A 24,675-nucleotide genomic window follows, 5' to 3' on the forward strand; every position below is an offset into this window, starting at 1 on the left:
TTGTAATCCTCTCTTCCTTGGCAACAAAAATTTCATAGAGGATAAAAATGGCAGTGGGCCTTTATATAGACGTACTGGAGAAGCTACAATTAAAATTCTGCATTTCCTCAATGCTCAGTTTAACAAGGAAATGCAAAGCAACAAACCACACCAAGTATAGCATTCTTAAGTTATATACAGATCTATATACGAACATATGAGGAAGAAGACGTGTTCCTGCTTAATAAATGTATTCCTATGAAATAGTTGGAAGATGCACTTATAGCACAGGTTTTCAGGATGTCAGTCTCAACATAGTATTGCAAATCTCATCCCTTGAGTCTCCCTCTGCCCTTTCACAGTCAGTCTAGCAACATAAATTACCTCACATTGTCTAGATAGGACTCAACAATTTTATGTTTAAGAGGAACCTTTCTTGTCATTTCTACCATATTCATGAGCTATCATTTTAACCATATGGTTAGACAACTGAAATCAAGCAACATGTACAGTGCCTCATTCTGCACTAATCTTTCCCCTACCTACCTCCACCACCTGATAACAGTATCTATTCAACACCAAGTTTAGCAATTCCATTCCCCCAGTGTAACCATTCCCATGAAATAACAAAACAACCCTTAAAAGGTGGTTTTATCCTTCTCTTTTTACCATGTTATGCATCTGTTACATTTATGAATTAGTGTATGCATGTGAGCACATGCATGCCATTGCACTTTTATTGAAGCTAAAAGACAAATTGTGAATCAGGTTTCTCCTTTTATCTTGTGGGTCCTAGAGATCAAATTCAGGTCACCAGCTTGGTGCAAGCAGCTTTACCTGCTGAGCTACCCTATGAGTCCATTATGCATGTTTTCTTGCTGCTTTGAGACAAAGTCTATGTAGCCCTGGCCTGCATGGAACTCAGATACACCTGCCTCAGTCTAGGATTAAAGACATGCATTACCACACCAAGTCTATTATGCTCTTAACAGTCTAAAGACTAGATATTTCCAACAATCAGCTTTACCAGTATATGTACAGTGCAGTAAATAAACTGCACACACCTAACAAATGGTGTAATCAGAAACTGCCTTCTAGATAGCAATATTCTGGTCTAGAACCTCTCTCATCTCTCTCAACCCAGTGGTGATTTATGTAACTGTTGTGTTTTGTAACATTTCCTTTTAAAAAGCAATGTTTCCCCTGTGTTTGAAGGGTTAGAAAGATACACCTTATAATTCTAATCCTTATTAATTTCTGCAGGCTTTAAAACATTTATGGCAATAGTCTTTTGTATATAAATTGCTTAGTAAATGAATATGCATTCTCAAGAGAAGTCTATGTTAAATCTCTGTTCACCCAGTGAAGTCTTCACCTTCAAGTTCACTGTGTCTGCCTTTTTCAGCATTGGAAGAGTGTGGTCAAATTTTTAATGAGATCCATCAACATCCACCCACACCTGAAGGTGGAGGGAGACTGTCCTCCACTGGGTTCTTCCACCAAGCCTTGCTTAGCATTCCATGGTAAAGTCTTTTCTCTCTCCTCTCTTGTCTTTGGCATGATTCCTCATTCTCTAACTGTCTAATACCTCATGACAGTTTTCCAATGAGGTCCTCTAAACTAGGTTCCCTTGAAATCGACTCTGCTTCAACTTCATTCCATTCCAGAAACCACAGCACTTATTAGCTAAATTATGCTTGTTTGAGTAACATTTTTCTATAAAATGATACTTCAATTCTAAAGCTGCAGCATGTGATAATTTCAATTGAAGTACAATTAAAATAGCACACTATGAGTAGATCAAAGGAAAGGAATTGACAGAGTTTCTTAAGTTCGTGTACCTGCAGGACTCAGAACCCAATCAAGACACAAAACACTCTAACCTCTTTTCATTTACGTTTCCCCACCAGTCAAAACCTTTTGCTTCAGTGGTCAATGCTGTCTGTATTTCTGTTCTAAACTAAAATTTGGGACAGAAATTGAAATAGTGCAGCATAATGCTTGATATACATGTTGTTAAATGCTTGTTATAGTTGAACAAGCTAACCTATACATTATCTCATGTAAATATTGATATTTTTACCTTGTAGCAAAAACTTCATACTTAGGAAAACTCTTGAGTGCAGTTTGTTGTTATTACAAAGAGATCCCATGCTGTTTGTTACTGCTGTGGTTTTAATGAGAATGGCTGCCATAGGCTGGTATATTTGAATGCTTACCCCTAATTGGTGGAACTGTTTGGACAAGATTAGAAGGTGAGGGCTTTTTGGAGGAAGAAAGGCACTAGGGGTTGTCTTTGAGGTTTCAAAAACCCAGGCCATTCCCAGTGACTACTCCCATGTCTGTGGATTAGGTGTAAGTTCTCAACTACTTCTCCAGTGCCCTGCCTGTCTGCCTGCCTGCCTGTTGCTATGCTTCCTGTCATGGTAGGCATGCACTCTAACCCTCTAGAACTGTGATCCCCCAAATTAAATGCTTTGCTTTATAAATGCCTTGGTCATGGTTTCTCATCACATTAATAGAAATGTAACTAAAGCAGAAATTGATACCAATGAGTGTGCTATTGCTATAACAAGCCTAACCATGCTGCTTTTTCAAGGAATGCAGAAGACTATGGATCTCTGGACGAGGGAAGTAGTTGAGTGTTGTAAGTAGGGCTTAACAGGCCATCCTAGTAGGAACTTGGACGACAGTCATGCTGAAAGCACTGTAGACTATGGAGGGCCAGCTTAAGAAGTTTCAGTGGGGAACAAGGTTAGCAACTGTGCTACAGACTATTACTGGTTTATATTTTGTAAAGAATGTTGCCTCTTTTTACCCTTGTCCTAAGTATTTATCTGAGGGTAAATTGGAGAGTTTGGGACTAATTTTGTTGGCAAATGATATTGGGTCTACAATGAAAATGAGTAAGCAGGGAAAAAAGAAGTATAATATGTACAATTGCAGAGAAAAAGATCACCAGGGAATTTAATGTTGGAGCTAAGTCTTGTGCTCAAAGAGATGAGTAGTCTACAAAGAAAGTCCTGATGCACAAAGGAATAAATGGAGTGCTGCTCTCAGGGCAAGACATTATCCAGCTAAGTTTCCAACTTGTAAAAGGACTAAAGACTCTCCTAAAAACAAAGGAAAGTAGTCAACAAATGAAAGCAACAAATTAAAGCTTATGTCAAATTCCATTGTAAGCAGAATACAGAACTTGGTAGCATCAGCCATATGGTTCTGGCCTTTGAGTCAAGAGGGATTCAGGAGTAAAGTGGTCACAGAATCTTCCTCCACAGTTATGAAAGGCACTGAGACCAGGAATGTGGCCGGGGAGTCCCTGCATGGAAGCCTGGAGAGGACATTGTGTGAAGCTGTGAAAGTGAAGCCTAGATTTAGCTGGAGACCCCAAGATGTCTGAGCTGCCAGAACTGTGGGATACCTTGCCAAGCAGAGCTGTGCAGAGTGAGTGGAACCAGTCCGAGAGAGACAAGTGTGCTGCAGTCATCAAAACTGAAAGGGCAGAGCTGTCTCAGGCTTCTGACATTAAGATGTGGAGCTCCAGGATTTGGAGTTTTCCCTGCTGGATACTGATTTTTGCTTTGGTCCAGTGTTCTTCACTATACCCCCCATTTTTTCCTTTTTGAAATGGTGATGTATGTTCTTTGCCTTTATTTGTTGCAAGTATGTAATTTGGTTTTTGATTTGACAAGGGGCTACAATTAAGAGATTGCATTGAGCCTCAGAAGTGCCTTTGGACTTCGAAACTGTGTGGAGACTGTGAAAGACTATGAGGATTTTTCAAATTGGACTTATTGCATTTTCCATTTTGATATAGTACAAACCTATGGAAAAAAGTCTGGAATATGGTGGTTTGAATGAGAATGTCATCCATAGTCTCACATATTTGAATCCTTGGCCCCAATTTGGTGGAACTGTGTGGGAAGGATTCAAAGGTGAAGGTATGTCCTTGTTGGAGGATGTATCTCATTTGGAGTGGTCTTTGAAGTTTCAAAAGCCAGTACCATTTCAAGTTAGCTCTTTATCTGCTCCATGCTTGGGCATCAGATGTAAGCTCTCGGCTACTGCTCCAGTGACATACCTACCTGCTTGCCTGCTGCCAGGCATCTGGCTATGATGGCCATGGACTCTAACCCTCAGGAACTATGAGCTTCCTAATTTAATTTTTTTTATGAGTTGCCTTGGTCCTGGGTATAATCCTAGCAACATAAAAGTTACTATGACAATTGATTTTACTTCATATTTTTCCTCAATATTTTTATACTATCATATTAATTTTCTGTCTGTTTAGCATAAAAACTCATTAACCACTATAACATTACTTTCTTAGAGATACTAACTCTTCAAAATGCATTCTACTTCTACATGAAATGATGTGATACTTTTCTCCTTACATTTATCCTCCATAATATAGCATAATCTACACTAAGTCATCCACATTTAGTACTTAACCAAAGCACCTGGTTCTTAACAGCTGAATAATCATGTTCTGTATGTGACCACAATTTTGTGATCTGTTCCTCCATTGTCCCTTGTCAGAGTTTCTAGCCTGCCTTGAATATTGTGAAAAACATGTAATACTTACTTCATTGTAGAATTATATATCTTTGTCCAGCACTTAAATTTAGTCTGACATGGCTTTATTTTAAAATGGGCATTTAGTGACAACATTGTTATGTCTTTATATTTATTTTATGTTTTTCTTTATTTTTGAGATTATAGTATAATTGTATCATTTCTCCCTTCCTCTTCCCTCCAAGCCCTCCCATATTCTCTCCTTGCTTTGTTTCACATTAATGGCTTCTTTTCTAAATGTTATTATATAATAAGTGTATTTCCCTAAATATAGCATGCCCAGTCTGTTCAAAGTTACTAGTATGCATGTTTTCAGAGCTGACCATTTGGTATTATATAACCAGTTGATGTACTCTTCCTAGGTGGACTATTTCTCCCACTCTTGGCATTCCTTAGTTGCCTGTAGTTCTTTGTGTAAGGTTTAGGCTTTATGGTCTTATCCCTAGCCATTTTGGCATGATTGTTCTTACTGTTCTTATTCAGCTCATGGAGGAATAGGCCTCTTAATTCAGAGATAGTGGACCCCATGTGCTCATGACATGGTTTCTATTTTGTCTCCTGCCCTCCTGCAGTCCCCACATCTACCTCTTCTCTCCTGTGAAGCTGTGGCTGTTCATCACCCCCAGCTAGCAATTTAAGATGAATTGCTCCATTTCCTATAGCCACACATGAGACAACTGTCCACAGCTAAACTGATCATGCCTGGTTTTCTGGTCCTGTTGCAGTTTCTGTTTCTGTTTTTTTTTGTTGTTGTGTTTTAAAATAGATTTTTTTATACAATATATTCTCTTTTCCATGTTTTTCTTCTATTTAAAATAGAATGGTTCTTCCCAATCTCCTTTCAAATTCTCTCCACCTTTTCCATCACTCAAATCCATTCCTTTTCTTTCTCTTACCAGAAAACAAATAGACAAACAAGAAGAATAGGACAAAACAAGTAAATAGAAAGAGCCAAGGCTAAAGCACAAGAAACATCTACATATGCAGAGATACACACAAACACATCCACAAACAGGAATCCTAATAAAATCATAAAACTGGAAGCCATAACTAGCAAAGACTCAAGGAAAAGAGAAAACAGTTGCCCAGACAGAGCATTACAACAGTCTTTCAATTGTACCATTGAGCTTGTTTTGTGTGGGTCAGCTTCTGTCAGGAATGAGACCTTCCCTTAAGTGTTATTTGTATACCCAGTGAGATTCCATTGAAGAAAACTAGTTTTTCTTTTGTGAGTAGATATCAATTGAAGACAACTTCTAAGATGGGGATGGGAGCTAGTGTCCACTTCTGCTTTCAGTTCTGAGATTCCATCTGTTTAAGACTTGTACAGGCACTGTGCATGCTGCCATAGTGTCTATGGCTTCATATGTGCATCTGTCCTGATGTATCAAGAAGGCCTCGTTTCCTTGGTGTTCTTCCTCCCCAGTGCATCCTATAATCTTTCCATATCCTCTTCCACAAAGTTCCATGAGCTTCCAGGGGAAGGATTTGATAGGGAAATTCCATTAAGGACCTAGTATTCCAAAGTCTCTCATTTTCAACAGATTGTCCAATTTTGATCTCTGTGTTTCTTCCCATGTACTTCAGGAAGAAGCTTCACTGATAATGGCTGATCAAGACACCCATCTAGGAATGTATCAGAATGTTGTTAGGAGTCATTTTATTGCTACATTTTGTAGCAGAGCAGTAGTATTTGTTTCCCCCTTAGTTCATGGCTTATTGATTCCAGGTAGTCTTTGACAACAAGTGGAATCAGGTGTGAATTCCATTTCATGGAGTAGGACTTAAACTCAAACAGATAGTAGTTGGTAACTCCCACAATTTTTGAGGTCCTATTGCATTAGTGTATCATGCATGACAGATCACTATAGCAGGGGAAAGTGTTTATAGTTGGGTGGTTGTTTCCCACTTCCTTCTGGTAGTGTGCAAAGTATCTTTCAGTACCATGAACACAAGTCAGTATGAGTGAAGGCTCTAAGTAGGCACCAGCTTGACTTCACCATGTTCAATGAGTTGTGTAAGTGTTGTCTTCAGAAATATGACCTTACTATCAGTTTGTGAAGAGCAACCAACAGTTTAGCAACAGTTTGGTTGTTTGAAAGTTTCCAAGGGTCTCCTTTGGCCAACTATTCAATTAGGTATAACCCATTCTTGGCACTGAAGGTTTCATTTGATGGCAAGAGAGGTCTAGTTGGGGCTTTGTCTTCCATGTTATTTGCTGATTCCATTTAGATTTCTTAAAATATGTATATATTTAAAGAAGTTTCTACTGTAACAGATTTCCATATGAACCTTCAAATGACCCTTAGTTTTAGCTGTCCTTCCCCGTACTCTCCCGCTTACCTCTCATTTGAATGTTCTGGTTCCACCTCCCACGCATCAATTCATTACTATAAATTCTATTTTTCCCTCTTGTGGAGTTCCTTCCCTCCCCAATAAACCCTTACTCTCTATCTAGCCTCTGTAGTTATACAGATTGTAGTCCACTTATCAAATAATTAACATCTACCATCCTCACATAAGAAAAGATAGATCCTGCCCCAGACTTCCCATCTGGACAAGAGGTGAGTGCCTGGGCTCAGCCTAGATCCCATCCCTGGGCACCAGCCATTCCGGGGAAGACCTGCCCAACTTGGCCCCAGGTTCTGGACATCAGGCAGGATCCCTTCTACCCCTACCAGATAGGCTTCCCTTCTCCAGGCTTCCCTTCTCCAAGACCCCTGGTGGACCTTGCAATCTCCACGCCCATCATCACCCAAGACCCCAGCCACTTCCTGAGACTTAGAGACCGGCCCCCAGCTCCCATCCTGCCCTGGACTTCCCGTCTGGACAAGAGCTCCCATCTGGACAAGAGAGAGAGACTTCCTGAATCTGTCTGCTCTGTTTGGACCACGTGCACTGATAAGACCAAGAACGAATCACAAGGAGATGTGCAGATACCAAGGCAGAAGTACATACAACAAAATGAAGAGCAACACAGCATCACCGGAACCTAGCCCTCCTCCAACATCTAGACCTGAACATCAAAAGTTGGAAGGGGCAGAAGAAAACAGCCTTATGAATAACATCATGAAGAAGGTAGAGGCTTACATAGAAAGAATCACAAATGAAATTGAGGAAAAGACAAACAAAAAATGGGAAGAGCGCTATAAAAAACTAGAGGAAAGGACAAAGCAGAAGAAAACAATAAAGCCCTGAAAGAAAATCATGAAAAAGCAATGAAACAGATGAAGGAAACTGTCCAAGACCTGAAAAGGGAAATAGAAAAAATGAAGAAGACACAAACAGAGGGAATGCTGGAAATAGAAAATCTGAGTAAATGAATGGGAATTTCAGATGCAAGTATAACCAACAGAATGCAAGAGATGGAAGAGAGGATCTCTGGTGTTGAAGATAAGGTAGAAGAATTAGATTCATCAGTAAAAGAAAACACTAAAGCCAACAAAGTCATGACCCAAAATGTCAAAGAAATTTGGGACATCATGAAAAGACCAAACCTATGAATAATAGGGATAGAGGAAGGAGAAGAATACCAACTCAAAGGCACAGAAATATATTCAACAAGATCATAGAAGAAAACTTTCCCAACTTAAAGAAGGAAATGCCTATGAAGATACAAGAAGCCTATAGAACACGAAACAGACTAGACCCTCCAAAAGAGTCCCCACGCCACATAATAATTAAACAACTAAACGTACAGAATAAAGAAAGAATATTAAGAGCAGCAAAGGAAAAAGGCCAAGTGACTTATAATGGCAAACCCATTAGAATAACACCCAATTTCTCAATGGAGACTTTGAAAGCCAGAAGGACCTGGACAGATGTAATGCAGACACTAAGAGACCATGGATGCCAGCCTAGACTAATATACCCAGCAAAACTTTCAATCATCATAGATGGAGTGAACAAGACATTCCAAGACAAATCCAGATTTAAACAATACTTATCCATAAACCCAGCCCTACAGAGAGCACTAGAAGGAAAATTCCAACCGAAGGAAGTCAGATACATCCTTGAAAACACAGGCAACAGATAAAACCACAGCAGAAAACCCCAAAGAAGAGAAGTACACACACACACACACACACACACACACACACACACACACACACACACTACCACCAAAAAATAACAGGGATGAACAATCACTGGTCATTAATATCCCTAAATATCAATGGACTTAATTCACCTATAAAAAGACATAGGCTTACAGAATGGATATGAAAGCAGGACCCATCTTTCTGCTGCATACAAGAAACACATCTCAAATTCAAAGATAGACACTACCTAAGAATAAAAGGCTGGGAAAAGACTTTCCAATGAAATGGTCTTAAGAAGCAAGTGGGTATAGCCATCCTAATATCCAGCAAAATAGACTTCAAACTAAAATCAATCAAAAGAGATCAAGAAGGGCATTACATACTCATCACAGGAAAGATCCACCAAGATGAAGTTTCAATTCTGAACATTTATGCCCCCCAAACAAGGGCACCCACATATGTAAAGGAATCATTACTATAGCTTAAACCACATATAAAACCCCACACATTAATAGTGGGAGACTTCAACACCCCACTTTAACCACTGGACAGATCTCACAAATCGAAACTTAACAGAGAAATAAAAGAATTAACTGATGTTATGACCTAATTGGACTTAATTGATATCTACAGAACATTCCATCCTAACAAAAAAGAATATACCTTCTTCTCAGCACCCTTCTCTAAACACCTTCTAAAATCGACCACATACTTGGCCATAAAGCAAATCTCAACAGATACAAAACAATTGGAATAACCTCCTGTGTTCTATCAGACCACCATGGTTTAAAGTTAGATTTCAACAACAACAAAAACTACAGAAAACCTACAATCTCATGGAAACTGAATAATGCTCAACTGAATCACCAATGGGTTAAGGAAGAAATAAAGAAAGAAATTAAAGATTTCCTAGAGATCAATGAAAATGAAGACACCACATACCCAAACTTATGGGACACTATGAAAGCAGTGCTAAGAGGGAAATTCATAGCACTAAATGCCCACATAACGAAGTTGGAGAAAATCCCACACTAGTGACTTAACAGCACACCTGAAAGCTCTAGAACAAGAAGAAGCAAAGTCTCTCAGGAAGAATAGATGCCAGGAAATTATCAAAGTGAGAGGTGAAATCAATAAAATAGAAACAAAGAGAATAATACAAAAAATTAATGAAACAAGGACTTGGTTCTTTGAGAAAATCAACAAGATAGACAAGCCTTGTCCAAACTAACCAAAAGACAGAGAGAGTGAGCATCCAAATTAATAAAATCAGAAATGAAAAGGGGGACATAACAACAGACATTGAGAAAATCCAGAGAATCATTAGGTCCTACTTCAAAAACCTCTACTTCACAAAACTGGAAAATCTAAAAGAAATGTATAATTTTCTGGATATGTACCACATACCCGAGTTAAATCAAGACCAGATAAACTATTTAAATAGTCCAATAACCCCTAAGGAAATAGAAACAGTCATTAAAAGTCTCCCAACCAAAAAAGCCCAGGTTTCAGTGCAGAATTTTACCAGATCTTCAAAGAAGAGCTAATACCAATACTCTTTAAATTGTTCCACACAATAGAAACAGAAGGAACATTACCAGACTCCTTCTTTGAGGCTACAATTACCCTGATTCCTAAACCATACAAGGATACAACAAAGAAAGAGAACGACAGACCGATCTCTCTCATGAACATTGATGCAAAAATACTCAATAAAATACTGGCAAGCAGACTCCAAGAACACATCAAAACAATTATCCACCATGTTAAAGTAGGCTTCATCCCAGGGATGCAAGGGTGGTTCAACATATGAAATTCCATCAATGTAATACACCAAATAAACAAACTCAAAAAAAAAACACATGATCATCTCACTAGATGCAGAAAAGGCATTTGAAAAAATCCAACACCCCTTCATGATAAAGGTCTTGGAGCAATCAGGAATACAGGGAACATACCTAAATATAATAACGGCAATTGACAGCAAGCCAACAGCCACCATCAAATTAAATGGAGAGAAACTCAAAGCAATTCCACTAAGATCAGGAACAAGGCAAGGCTGTCCACTCTCCCCATACTTATTCAATATAGTATTTGAAGTTCTAGCCAGAGCAATAAGACAACAGAAGGAGATTAAGGGGATACAAATTGGAAAGGAAGAAGTCAAGCTTTCCCTATTTGCAGATGACATAATAGTATACTTGAGTGACCCCAAAGATTCAACCAAGGAACTCATACAGCTTGTAAATACCTTCAGCAACATATCAGGATACAAAATCAACTGAAAAACATCAGTAGCCCTCCTATATACAATTGACAAACAGGCTGAGAAGGAAATCAGAGAAACATCACCCTTTACAATAGCCACAAATGATATAAAATACCTTGGTGTAACACTAACCAAGCAAGTGAAGGACCTATATGACAAGAACTTTAAGCTCCTGAAAAAAGAAATTGAAAAAGATGCCAGAAAATGGAAAAATCTCCCATGCTCATGGATAGGCAGGATTAACATAGTGAAAATGGCAATCTTACCAAGAGCAATCTACAGATTCAATGCAATCCCCATCAAAATACCAACACAATTCTTCACAGACCTGGAAAGAATAATACTTAACTTCATATGGAAAAACAAAAAACCCAGGATAGCCAAAAGAATCCTGTGCAATAAGACGACCTCTGGAGGCATCATTATCCCTGACTTCAAGCTCTACTATAGAGCTACAGCAATAAAAACAGCTTGGTACTGGCATAAAAACTGACATGTGGACCAATGGAATCAAATTGAAGACCCTGACATTAATCCACACACCTATGAACATATAATTTTTGACAAAGAAGCCAAAAGTATACAATGGAAAAACGAAAGCATCTTCAATAAATTGTGCTGGCATAACTGGATATCAATGTGTAGAAGGCTGCAAATAGTTCCATATCTGTTACTGTGCACAAAACTTAAGTCCAAGTGGATCAAAGACCTCCACATAAATCCAGCTACTCTGAACGTGATAGAAGAGAAAGTAGGAAGTAGTCTTGAACTCATTGGCATAGGAGATCACTTCCTAAATATAACACCAGCAGCACAGACACTGAGAGAAACAATCAATCAATGGGACCTCTTGAAACTGAGAAGCTTTTGTAGAGCAGAGGATACGCTCAATAAGGCAAAGCAACAGCCTACAGAATGGGAAAAAGGTCTTCACCAACCCCACATCTGACAGAGGACTGATATCCAGAATATATAAGGAACTCAAGAAATTAGACATCAAAATGCCCAACAGTCCAATTAAGAAATGGGCTATAGAGCTAAACAGAGAATTCTCAACAGAGGAAACTCAAATGTCTGAAAGACATTTAAGGAATTGCTCAACATCCCTAGTCACCAGGGAAATGCAAATCAAAACAGCTCTGAGATACCATCTTACACCTGTCAGAATGGCTATGATCAAAAACACTAAAGACACCTTATGCTGGATAGGATGCGGAGCTAGGGGAACTCTCCTCCACTGCTGGTGGGAATGCAAGCTTGTACAACCACTTTGGAAATCAATATGGCACTTTCTTCGAAAATTGGTAATCAATCTCCTCCAAGATCCAGCTATACCACTCTTGGGCATATACTCAAGGAATGCTCAATCATACCACAAGATCACTTGCCCAGGTATGTTCATATCAGCATTGTTTGTAATTGCCAGAACCTGGAAACAACCTAGATGCCATTCAACTGGAAAATGGAGAAAGAAAATGTGGTACATATACACAATGGAATACCACTCAGTAGAGAAAAACAATGACATCATTAGGTTTGCAGGCAAATGGATGGATCTAGAAAAAGTCATCCTGAGTGAGGTAACCCAGACTCAGAAAGACAAACATGGTATGTACTCACTCATAGGAGGATATTAGATGTAAAACAAAGATGACTAGACTGCTACTCACAACACCAGGGAGGCTACCTAGAAAACAGGACCCTAAGAAAGACACAGGGATTGCCCTGTGACAGAGAAACAGATAAGATCTACATGAACAACCTGGATGTGAGTGGGGGTAATGAAGGTCGAGGGTCGAGGGAAAGAGAGCTTAGGGGAGCAGGAGATCCCAGCTGGATCAAGAACAAAGAGGGAGAACAAGGAATAAAAGACCATGATAAATGAAGACCACATGAGAATAGGAAGAAGCAAAGTGTTAGAGAGGCCCACAGAAATCCACAAAGATACCCTCACAATAGACTCCTGGCAATGGTCGAGAGACAGCCGGAATTGACCTACTCTGGTGATAGGATGACCAAACACCCTAATTGCCGTGCTAGAAACCCTATCCAATGACTGAGGGAACCAGATGCAGAGATTCAGTGCCAGGCCCCAGGTAGAACTCCAGGAGTCCAATTGGCGAGAAAGAAGAGGGTTTATAATGAGTAAGAATTGTTAGCCGGGCGGTGGTGGCGCACGCCTTTAATCCCAGCACTCGGGAGGCAGAGCCAGGTGGATCTCTGTGAGTTCGAGGCCAGCCTGGGCTACCAAGTGAGTTCCAGGAAAGGCGCAAAGCTACACAGAGAAACCCTGTCTCGAAAAACCAAAAAAAAAAAAAAAAAAAAAAAAAAAGAATTGTTGAGACCAAGGTTGGATTAAACATAGGGACAAATAACCAAACGAATGAAAACACATGAACTATGAACCAATAGCTGAGGAGCCCCCAACTGGATCAGGCCCTCTGGATAAGTGTGACAGTTGATTGGCTTGATCTGTTTGGGAGGCATCCAGGCAGTGGGACCGGGTCCTGTGCTCATTGCATGAGCTGGCTGTTTGGAACCTGGGGCTTATACAGGGACACTTGGCTCAGCCTGGGAGGAGGGGACTGGACCTGCCTGGACTGAATCTACCAGGTTGAACTCAATCCTCAGGAGAGTCTGCCCTGGAGGAAGTGGGAATGGGGGGTGGACTGGGGGGAAGGTGGGGGATGGGAGTGGGAGTGGTGAGAACAAGGAATCCATGGCTGATATGTAAAATTAAATTAAATTAAAGAAAACATAGAATAGAACAGGAAAAAAAAGATATACCACATTTGTGTTTTGGTTCTGGTTAACTCACTCTGAATGATATTTCTCTAGCACTGTTCATTTATCTGTGAAATTTCATGATTTTATTTTAACAGCTCAGTAATATTCCATTGTGTAAATGTTCCACATTTTCCCTTTCCATTCATCCATCAATGGACACTATGCTTTTCCCAATTTCTGGCTGTTATGAAAAAAGAAGCAATGAGCAGGGTTGAGCCAGCGTCTTTGCAGAGGGTGTAGAGTACTTCGGGTATATGCCTGAGAGTGGCATAGCTGGATGTTAACGTAGATCCACTCCTGTTTTCCTACTACATAGAAGCTCTTCAGATTCATGAGGCCCCCTATATTGACTCTTCTTAGTGCCGGTGCTGCCAGTGTCCTGTTCAGAAAGTATTTCCCTGTGACAATAAGTTCAAGACTATTCCACACTCTCTTTTTTTAGATTCAGTTTCTTTGGCATTATGGTGAGGTCTTTGAGCCATTTGGCATTGAGTTTTGTGCAGTAGCAAGCTTGAGATAGGGGATGGTGATACATCCAGCCTCTTGCAGTTCTTTTATTATTTTTTATTCAGTTATTCAGGATTGTTTTATCTATCTTGTTTTGCGTGTGTGTGTGTGTGGGGGGGGTTGTTTCTACATGAAACTGAAAATTGTCCTTCAAGTTCTGTAAAGAATTGTTTTGGAATTTTGATGGGAATTGTGTTAAATCTGTTCCTTGTTTTTAATGGGATTGCCATTTTTATGATGTTAGTCCTATTGATCCATGAGCATGGGAGATCTTTCCACCTTCTGATATATTCTACAATTTCTATCTTTAAAGTCTTAAAGTTTTTATTATACAAGTCTTTCATTTGCTTGGTTAGTGTCTTAGAGTTTCTATTTCTGTGAAGAGACAATATAACCACAGCAACTCCGATAAAGTAAAACATTTAGTTGTGTGACTTAGAGTTCAAAGGTTTAGTCCATTGTTATCATGGTGGGACATGGAGACTTGCAGGCAGACATGGTGCTGGAAAATGAGTGAAGAGTTATCTCTCTTGATCTCCAGGCAACAAGAAGTGAACTGAGACATCCAGTGTGGCTTGAGCATATAGGAGGCCTCAAAGCCTACCTCTACAGTGACACACTTCCTTCAACACAACCATATCCACTCCAACAATGGTACACTTCCTAATAATGCCACTCCTTTTGAGGGGCATTTTATTTCAAATCCCCACAGTTAGAGTTATTGCAATCTATTTTGTTTTCTGAGACTATTGTGAAAGGTATTGTTTCTCTGATTTCTTTCTTGGTCCATTTGCCTTTTATATACAGGAGGGCTATGGATATTTCTGAGTTAATTTTGTATCCAGGTACTTCACAGAAAGTGGATGTGGAGCAAGGGGAACACTCCTTCACTGCTGTTGGGAATGCAATCTTATACAGCCACTCTGGAAATCACTATGGCAGTATCTCAGAAAACTGGGAATCAACCTACCTGAAGATCCAGCAATACCACTCCTGGGCATATACTCAAAAGATGCTCAATCACACTACAAGGATATTTGCTCAACTATGTTAATGGCAGCATTATTCATAATAGTTAGAATCTGGAAATAACCTAGATGCCCCTTAACTGAAGAATGGATAAAGAAAATGTGGTACATTTACACAGTGGTAAAAACAATGTCATCATGAAATTTGTAGGCAAATGGATGAAACTAGAAAAAACCGTCCTGAGTGAAGTAACCCATACCCAGAAAGACAAACATGATATGTACTCACTCATAAGTGAATGCTAGATGTAAAGCAAAGGATAACCACTCTACAATCCGCAACCCCAGAAGCTAGGTAAAGAGGAGGACACTAAGAGGAACACACATGGATCACCGCAGGAAGTGGAAAGGGTTAAACTCTCTTGGGAAACAGGAACTGGGAATAGAGTGGAGAGAATGGGAGGTGATGGGAGTTGGGAACATTGGGGAGAGGCAGGGAGGGAGAGCAATGAAAGAGATATTTTGACAGAGTGTACTATTAAGGGAATGGGGAGAAATCTGCAGCTAGGGAAAACCCTAGGAACTCACAAGATTGTCCCCAGTTAAGACTCATAGCAGTGGTAGAATGTGTGCTTGAACTAGCTTTTCCATGCACTCAGATTGGTATCTACCCTAATTGCCATCACAGAATCTATATCCAGTGACTAATAGAAGCAGATGCAGAGACCCATTGCCAAGCACTTGGCCAAAATCCTGGAGTTCAGTTGAAGAAAGGGAGGAAGGATTGTAAGAGCAAGGGAGTACAGAATCATGATGGGAAAACACACAGAAATAGCTGACCCAAACAAATGGGAGTTCATGGACTCTGGACTGACAGCTGGGGAGCCTACATGGGACCAGATTGGCCCTTCTGAATGTGAATGAAAGTTGCATGGCTTTTATGTGTTTGTGGCTCCCCTGGCAATGGGACCAGGATTTATTCCTGTTTCAAGAACTGGCTTTTTAAAGCCCGTTCCCTATGGTGCAATGCCTTACTCAGCCTTAGTGCAGTGGGGAGGGGCTAGGACCAGCTCAAACTTGGTATGCCAACCTGTGTTGACTCCCCAAAGGAGGCCTTACCCTCTATGAGGATGGGATGGGGGTAGGTGAGGGGAGAGCAGGAGAAGAGGAAGGAGTGGGAGGAGGGGTTAGTATGTAAAAGGAAAGAGAATTTTTTAAATAAAAAATTATAAAAAATATCCGTATGTTCTCCTAGATAATTTTTAGTAAAATTAAAAAAATACATGTTTATTTTTGTAGTTATTTTTATTTAGGTGGTATGTTTGTTGAATAATTTGAATGTAAAATACAACCATAATCACCACTGATGAAATACAGTAGAATTATGCTTAATTTTCTTTTAAATAAAAACATTCTGGCAAGAAAAAGAAGTTAGGCTGGATACTCAGATAATGATACTGAAATGGCTCATATTCTTTGACATTTCTTACCTCCTGAATGCAAGAAACAAGTGCAACATCAAGCACTAATGGGGAAGAGGAGCCATAGGGGTTGGCATGGCTAGAGGATAAGAGATGGGAGCCAGGCCAAATACTGAGAACAGTCTTGTGAAGAGCATGACTCAAAGGAGTGACACTCATATACCCACATCCATGTCCAGGAAACCACAGGCCTTTCTTCCCCTCTTGATTATCCTTCCTCAAGCACAAGTCTCTTTTACAGTCTTTATACTACAGATGTGCTTCATACTGACGACCGGCTCAGAGGACACTTCTGCTTGCCACATACCAGCTTACCACCTCCCATAAGAAGAATGGAGGAAAGGTGAGATGCCTTTTGTGACATTCTTCCTGAAGCTATTATCCATTTTTTCTTGGTCCATGACTATATAACTACACCAGAGGTGGCGAACCCAAGGAACCTATGTGTTTCTGCAGAAATAGGAGTCATTAAGGTCCTTCATGACACCTTTGTGGGCTGGCGGACTGCAGTGTGGGAGGTTTGAAGCCAGTGATCCCAGGCAGTGCCCTCTCTTTATACTTTCTCCTATTCTTCTCTCACCCTATCTATTCACACATGCTCCTATTGTGTGAATTCTGCCATTTTCTCTCACATGGCCAGCATATGGGTCAGGCATTGTCTCTAAAACTCAGTTCGGTTAGCACCTCAGTCACTGTGTTTCCTGAAATGCAAAGTTTCCATCTTTTGTGTCTTTCCGTCTCAATAGGAAGCAGATGGTATAAAAATGAGCAACTAACCCAATTAAGTATAATTTATCAACAAAGTACATATTTAGGAAAAGATACATGAGATGTTGAACCCATCTCCAACCCATAAAAGGAGCAAAGGTTGTGGAACTAACAAGTGTTAGTAAAGGAGAAGTCATCTGAACCCAGAACTGGCTGTTAATGTAATTGCAGGGTTCCCATGCTATTCCCCAGTCATTCAATATTGATCAATTTTATTTTTTGTCATTTAATTTATGCATACAGTGTATGCTGATTACTGTCCTGAACTCTCAATTATCCCTCCTATCTCTGTTGATCTCCCTTTCTCAGTTTCTTATTGAGAACATGATTTAGTGTGGTTTTTAATATTTATTCTGCATGCCCATTTGGTGGTTTAAAATATCTATTGACTCCTAGATTGTTTACTAGTGAGTACCAAATTGAAGGCAATGATTACTCCTTTTCTCGTATCAGTTGTATGTCAATTATTCAGCTGGGAGCAGTAGTCTTTCCAGAATCCATCCTTCATCCATGACTGGCTATTGATTGGAATATTTTTGTGTGGAATTTATGTGTTCATTCCAAACTGCTGTGAGTCTGTGACTGGAATGACTGTGTCTTCTTGTCTAGGGGATGTCATTTTGAAGTTCTACTCTTTATTTTTTCTCCTCTTACATTCTTTCTGCTCTTCCTTCTGCAATGTTACCTGAGCTTTAGGGAAAAATGGAATAAATGACTTTCTTAGGGGGAAACTCTCAACTTTTACCCAATCTTAGTACCATGTCTAGTAATGATTTTCTTCTTTTATGACCATTGGCTTGAAAGAGAAGCTTCTCTCATTAGAGCTCAATGTATTGTCCATTAACTAGTATTAACATAAATATTCAGAGAGCAGCACTATGCTGTCAATTTAGTTCAACAACTGAATTCAGTTTCACCACAGGGCATATGACCCCCTTATCTTATGTGTTTGATCTGATTTCTAGCACAAAGCAAGTATTCCTTCATATGTAGAGGGCTTCATATCCAACCAGAAAGCAGTTAGTTCCCCCAACACAATACTGCCACTATTGAAAACATATGCATTTCTTACCTGGAAAGTTGCTCTCATAGATTGCAGGATTCATAACTGGCTTAGACCATGGATGTGGTTTGTCCCTCAGGATTCTGCATAGCATCTTCTGGGATTGTGAAAGCTAGCTCTAGCAGGGAGGAAGATTCCACTTTGTTACTAGCTTGTTCTATGTATGTACATCAAGGTGTGTGGTATCTTTAGCAATAGGGTCTGAACATGTAGTGATGATGAAAAATACTGAAGGAATGAAAAGAATCTGTATTATTTTGGGCTCCTATGGTGACCCTTTGCCCAACAACTCATAGAGAGTTAAAACATGTCTGGCAGGGTATTCTGTTTAACAACCCATGGCTCCTCAAAGCAGCTTCCTCCAGGTACATAATACATAATGTAGCACCTTTAACCTCGTTTTTCAAGAATAATAATTTAAAGTTCAGTTTCAAGATTGTAGGTTTCTTTGTGCCCTTCACTTTGATTAACCCTCTTAATACTCTTATTTCCCTATTTCTCCATCCCTCCCCTCCTTCTTTTTATCCCCATATCCCTCTTTGTATTTTCATATTTCCTTACATCCATTCTTTTGCAACTATTAAGGCATATTCCTTCCAAAAAACATTTTCTAGTGTCCTGGCTTCCACAAGTAATCCAAAGAGATCACAAAGAATTAGAAGCTAGGATCCACAAATTGAGCAGATAATGTTGCGTTTGTAGTTTTGTTCTTCCTGGGTTCTCTCTCAATACAATTTTTTTCAGTTCCAGCCATTTTCATAAAATCTGCAAAATATAACATGTGTTTACAGCTAAATATGTCCCACTGTATATATGTGTACTCTACTTCATTTTTCACCCATCAGTTGATGAACATCTTTGATGATTCTCTATCCTAGTTATTGTGAATAGAATGGCAACAATTAACATGGATAGTGAAGGATTATTTTTATTAGCATAGTAAGTCTTTAAGATATATGTCAAGGCATGATATATCAGGTACTGTCTTAGTTAAAATTACTATTGCTGTGATGAAACACAATGACCAAAGCAACTTGGGGAGGAATTGTTCATTTGTCTTTTGCTTTCACATCACAGTTCATTATCAAAGAAGTCAAGACAGGGGCAAAAGCAGCTCAGGAAGCTGGAGGCAGGAGCTGATGCAGAGATTATAGAGGAGTGCTACATACTGGATTGTTCTTTATGGTGTGCTCAACCTGCTTTCTTATAGCATCCAGAACTATCTGCTCAGAGATGGCACCACAAACAGTGGGCTGGGCCCTTCTCCATCAATCTCTAAGAAAATGCCCCACAGGCTTATATGCCGCTTAATCTAATGGAGGAATTTCCTCAGTAGAGGCTCCTTCCTCTCCCAGGATGCTTGCTTATGTCAAGTTGACACCAAACTAGCCAGTACATGTACTATAACAGTTCTATCTCATTTTTCTGAGGAATCATCATACTGATTTCTCTTGTGGTAGTTTCAGTTTTAATTCTCACCAACAACAGTAAATGGATATTCCTCTGTCTCCATATCTTTATTATCATTTCTTGCTCTTTGGATTCTTGATGATAGCGATTCTGATTGGGATAAGACAGACTCTCAAAGAAGCTTTAACTTGCATTTTCCTGATGGCTACTGATGTTGAATACTTTTCAAAATGGTAGCAGATATTTGTATTTCTTCTTTGGGGATTTGTCTGTTCAGATTTATAGTCCATTTTTTGATTGTGTTGCCTCTTTTCTTGATGTTTTACTCTTTGAGTTCTTTATGTTTTCTAGACAGTAGTCTTCGCTGTGTGTATAGCTGGATAATTGTGTTGTTTTTACTTCAGTCCAGTGTTTATTCCTGTCTTCTTTAACGTCTTTCAGGTGTTTATTCAAATCCTGTTGGAGTTCCTTGACCTCCTGAATATGGTTGTAACTCTTCTTTTGAATTCTGTTTCTTGAGCTTCAGCTATTGTACTCCTTGATGATACATGTTGCAGGATTCATGATCTTTAGGAAAGACATACTGTTTTTCCTATTGCTTGTAAATTTATTATGGGACTTGGGCATCTGGAGTTTGGTTCTTGGTCATACCTTTAGTTTTGCTCACCATTTTTGAGTCCTGAAGTGGGTCATAGACTACATACTTTTGGGGGAATCCCAAAGAACAATTTTTGGCAGAGGGAATCTCTTATCAGGGGCCTATGTGTACCTACAGAGAAGACCAAGGTGGGGTATCTAGCTGGATATCTACGTTAGTCTTAAAGGGTGTAAACAAAGACAGTGGTTTCTATTAGAATGGATGTGACACTTGATTAGCAGTTATATATTCTCTCAGGGTGTGGAACATTATCTTTCACTGCTTTTCCAGCTCTGAGATGTTTACACAGAACTCTACTTCTGGCTTCCAAGTTCCTGCATCAGAGAAGAATCAGTCTTAGGATAGAAAGAAATTTGGGTTCACAGTTCTGTTTCTTTCTGACACAGCCCAACACACTGAGTGTGTTGTACTCACTGTACTGGCCCTATTGGAAACAGATTAGAGTGCAAGAATGCCCTTTTCTCAAAAGCAGAGTGTTTTTCTTGTATGGCAAACTAGGGTTCAATTAAACTTCCTAATGGAGTTGAATCACATTCAGTTTCAAGTGCTAGCAGCAAGTGTTAATTCAGGTTAAGATGGGACAGCCAACTACTCATATCAGTATAGGACATGGGTTGTAGATAGCCCAAATAAATACAAACTGGATTTAAATTAAGGCTCTAGAAATAATTGGTTTTGATAAATTGCTTACTCTTCTTAATGTTGTTTTTCCTCCTTATGTACCTGTTCAGTCATTACCACAGAGCAGGGCGGTCCTGGTAATCAGAAAGTATGCTGCATGTGCTTATATCTTTATTTTTTTTTGTTCCAGAAACACTACTGGAGATTTCCTATACAAGAATATCAGCATCTCAACCTGGGAGACTCCCATCACAGCACCAAATGGAAGCATCTACACTGACTTTTTGGATTGTGTCATTATGTACCAAGCTATGAGTTTTCTTTTCCTCATCTTTGCCCTGGTTGGGATGGCAGGAAATGCCATGGTGCTGTGGCTTCTGGGCTTCCACATGCATAGGAATGCCTTCTCTGTCTACATTCTCAACCTGGCTGTGGCTGACTTTCTCTTCCTCTGCTTTCAGTTAGTATATCATCTTCTTTTTATCATTTACATCTTCTACTCCATTTCCATTCACATCCCTTTGCTTTTCCCTGTTGTGTCAACATTTGCTTATCTTTCTGGCCTGAGCATTCTCAGTGCCATTAGCATTGAACGATGCCTGTCTGTCATGTGGCCCATCTGGTATCGCTGCCGACGCCCAAGGCACACATCAGCTGTCATATGTACCCTGCTTTGGGCCTTGTCCCTGCTGTTGAGTCTCCTGAATGGGATGGCATATGACTTATGGTTTAATTATTTTGAGTTTTTTTGGTGTCAAGTATTTGATTTCATCATGGCTGTATGGGCAGTTACTTTATTTGTGGTTCTTTGTGGGTCCAGCCTCACTCTGCTGGTGAGGATCTTTTGTGGCTCACAGAGGATTCCTGTAACCAGGCTTTATGTAATCACTATACTCACAGTGGTGTTCTTCCTGATCTTTGGTCTTCCTATGGGGATCTACTGGTTCCTCTATGAATGGATTTGGGTTTATTATGAGAAAAATTGTAATTTTTATCAGGTGACAGTACTCCTGTCCTGTGTTAACAGCTGTGCCAACCCCATCATTTACTTCTTTGTTGGCTCCATCAGGCACCACAGGTTCCAGTGGAATACTCTCAAGCTGTTTCTGCAGAGAGCCTTGCAGGACGCTCCTGAGGAAGAGGAAGGTGGAGAGAGGGGTTCCTCAGAAGAGACCAGAGAACTGGGAACACTCTAGTGCAGTGACTGGGAGATGCCCTCGTCAAAGAGAATTGGTGTTGAGAGAGAAATTTTTCTTCATGTTTGAGCTATTTTTATAATATTTTTGAGTTTGATACCAGAACTCAACCAGTTAAAAAAAAACAAAAACAAAAACAATCATCGTTGTGGAAGATGAATGACACAGAACTTTTTATACAAACAACTGACCGCAGTATTTCTGGAACTGTCTTACTCAGGGTTTCACCACCTTTTTAGATGGGGCTCCTTGTAAATGCTCTGGAGTCAAGGACTGCACATACTGTTTCAAATCCCTCCTTCATCTGAAGATTCAAGAAAGAGCAAGAAGTGGTTGTATTTTTTTAAGTCACTGAAATTTATAGTGGTTAGGGGAATGTTATGTTTTTCAAAACTTCCTTTGTAAAAAGAACTGTTTTTCAGTGTTTCAAGTGTTAAATAGATATACTTATAATCCCAGTTCTTAATTTTTATATGTTTTGAGGAATTTGTGGAGCTATAGCCTTTCTTATATAAATTGCTTAGTAAACAAATATGCATGCTCAAGAGAAGTCTGTATTAAATCTCTTATCACCTAGTGGAGTCCTCACCCCAAAGTTCACTGTGTCTGCCATTTTCCACATTGGAAGAGTCTGGCTATGTTTTGTAATGAGATCCATTAGCATCCATGCACATCTGAAGGTAGAGGGAGACTGTCCTCTGTGGTTCCATTCATAATGTCTTGCTTATTATTTCATGTTCAAGTCCTTTTTCTTCCTCTGTTACCTTTGCCAAGATTCCCCTCTCTCTGACTGTCTAGTCCCTTAAGACAAGTTTCTAATGAGGTTCTTTAGACTAGGTTCCCTTGAAATGAAACCTGTTTCAAATTTATGTTATTCCCAGGAGCCCACAGCATTTATTCCTTGAATTATGCTTGTTTTAGTAACATGTTCTATAAAATACGATTTCAATTTTAAAGATGAAATATGTGATAATTTCAATTGAAGCACAATTAAGAAAGGGTAACATGAATAGACCAAAGGGAACAAATGAAAAGGTTTTCTTAAGTGAGTGTAGCTACAGGACTGAGAATCAATCAAGCCACAGAAAGATCTCTTACCTCTCTACACTTCCATTTCCTCTTCATTTGTAATTTTTTGCCTTAGAGGTCAGTTCTGTCCATATTTCTCTTCTGAAATAAAAGTTAGAGTCCATATTGGAAGAATAAAACATGAAGATTGGTATACATGTTATGAAATGGTTGTTACAGTTGAACAAAATAATGTATATGTCATCTCATGTAAATATTCATTTTTCTCCTTGTGGCAAAAACTTCATATTTAGAAAAGGTCCTATTGACAATCCACTGTTATCACATAGATATCTCATGCTGTTTATTACTGTGGTGGTTTGAATGGCAATGGCCCCTAAAAGGCTATGTATTTGAATTCTTGGTCTCCACCTGGTGGAGCTGTTTGGGAATGATTAAGAGGTGAGACCTCATTGATAGATATATGTCACTGAGGGCTCATTTTAAGGTTTTAAACGCCCACTTTATTTCTATCCCCCTCTCTCTTTCTGCCTTACAATTGTGGATCAGATGGATGGAGTCAACTATTCCTTCAGTGCAATGCCTGCCTGCAGGTCGACCACCACGCTTTCTGACATGATGGTCATGGACACTAACTATCTGGAATCATGACCCCCAAATTATTTTTTTTTTAGAAGCTTCTTTGGTCAGGGTAAGTAGAAAAGTAACTAAGACATAAGTTGGTACCAGGGAGTGGGATATTGTTGTGAGAGGCTGATCTTGCTTCTTTTTGGAGGAATGTGGAAGATTTGGGGACAATGAGGTAGGAAATCAGTTGAATGCTGTAAGTGGGCCTCAAGTAGGAGCTTGGAAGACAGTAACGCTGCAAATGCCAAGGACTATAAAAGGTCAACTCAAGAGGTTTCAGAAGGGAACAATGGGCTAGAGACCATTCTTTTGATATTTTGGTGAAGAATGTGGCTGGTTGTGCCTTGTCTTAAGAATCTGCCTGAAGCTAAATTGAAAAGTTTTGGCTACTTTTGTTTGCAGAGAGGAGTAAGTTAACCATGCAAAAGAGAAAGCATGGCAAAAAGAATTACAAAATGAGCCGGGCAGTGGTGGTGCACACCTTTAATCCCAGCACTCGGGAGGCAGAGCCAGGTGGATCTCTGTGAGTTCGAGGCCAGCCTGGGCTACCAAGTGAGTCCCAGGAAAGGTGCAAAGCTACACAGAGAAACCCTGTCTCGAAAAAACCAAAAAAAAAAAAAAAAAAGAATCACAAAATGTACAATTTGAGGAGCAAAATAGCACCAGGAAGTTTAATGTTGGAGCTAAGTCTTGTGCT

At 39.6% G+C, this 24,675-nt stretch overlaps 1 protein-coding gene across 2 annotated transcripts; it reads left to right on the forward strand.

The window, feature by feature from the left end:
• The first annotated feature begins 16,427 nt into the window (after positions 1-16,427).
• LOC102920508 (mas-related G-protein coupled receptor member B2-like) lies at positions 16,428-23,877 on the forward strand. Of its 2 annotated transcripts, XM_076543472.1 has the most exons (3): positions 16,428-16,949; positions 21,317-21,586; positions 22,196-23,877. In XM_076543472.1, the coding sequence occupies exons 1-3, from the start codon at positions 16,939-16,941 to the stop codon at positions 22,320-22,322; spliced, it is 408 nt and encodes a 135-aa protein (XP_076399587.1). In that variant the 5' UTR covers positions 16,428-16,938; the 3' UTR covers positions 22,323-23,877. The 2 variants fall into 2 exon arrangements, with proteins under 2 accessions (XP_076399587.1, XP_076399581.1); XM_076543466.1 differs by having other exon boundaries at positions 16,437-16,949; positions 21,317-23,877.
• The last annotated feature ends 798 nt before the right edge of the window (positions 23,878-24,675 follow it).

Source organism: Peromyscus maniculatus, chromosome 1, assembly GCF_049852395.1.
Source record: "Peromyscus maniculatus bairdii isolate BWxNUB_F1_BW_parent chromosome 1, HU_Pman_BW_mat_3.1, whole genome shotgun sequence".
Lineage (NCBI taxonomy): Eukaryota > Metazoa > Chordata > Mammalia > Rodentia > Cricetidae > Peromyscus > Peromyscus maniculatus.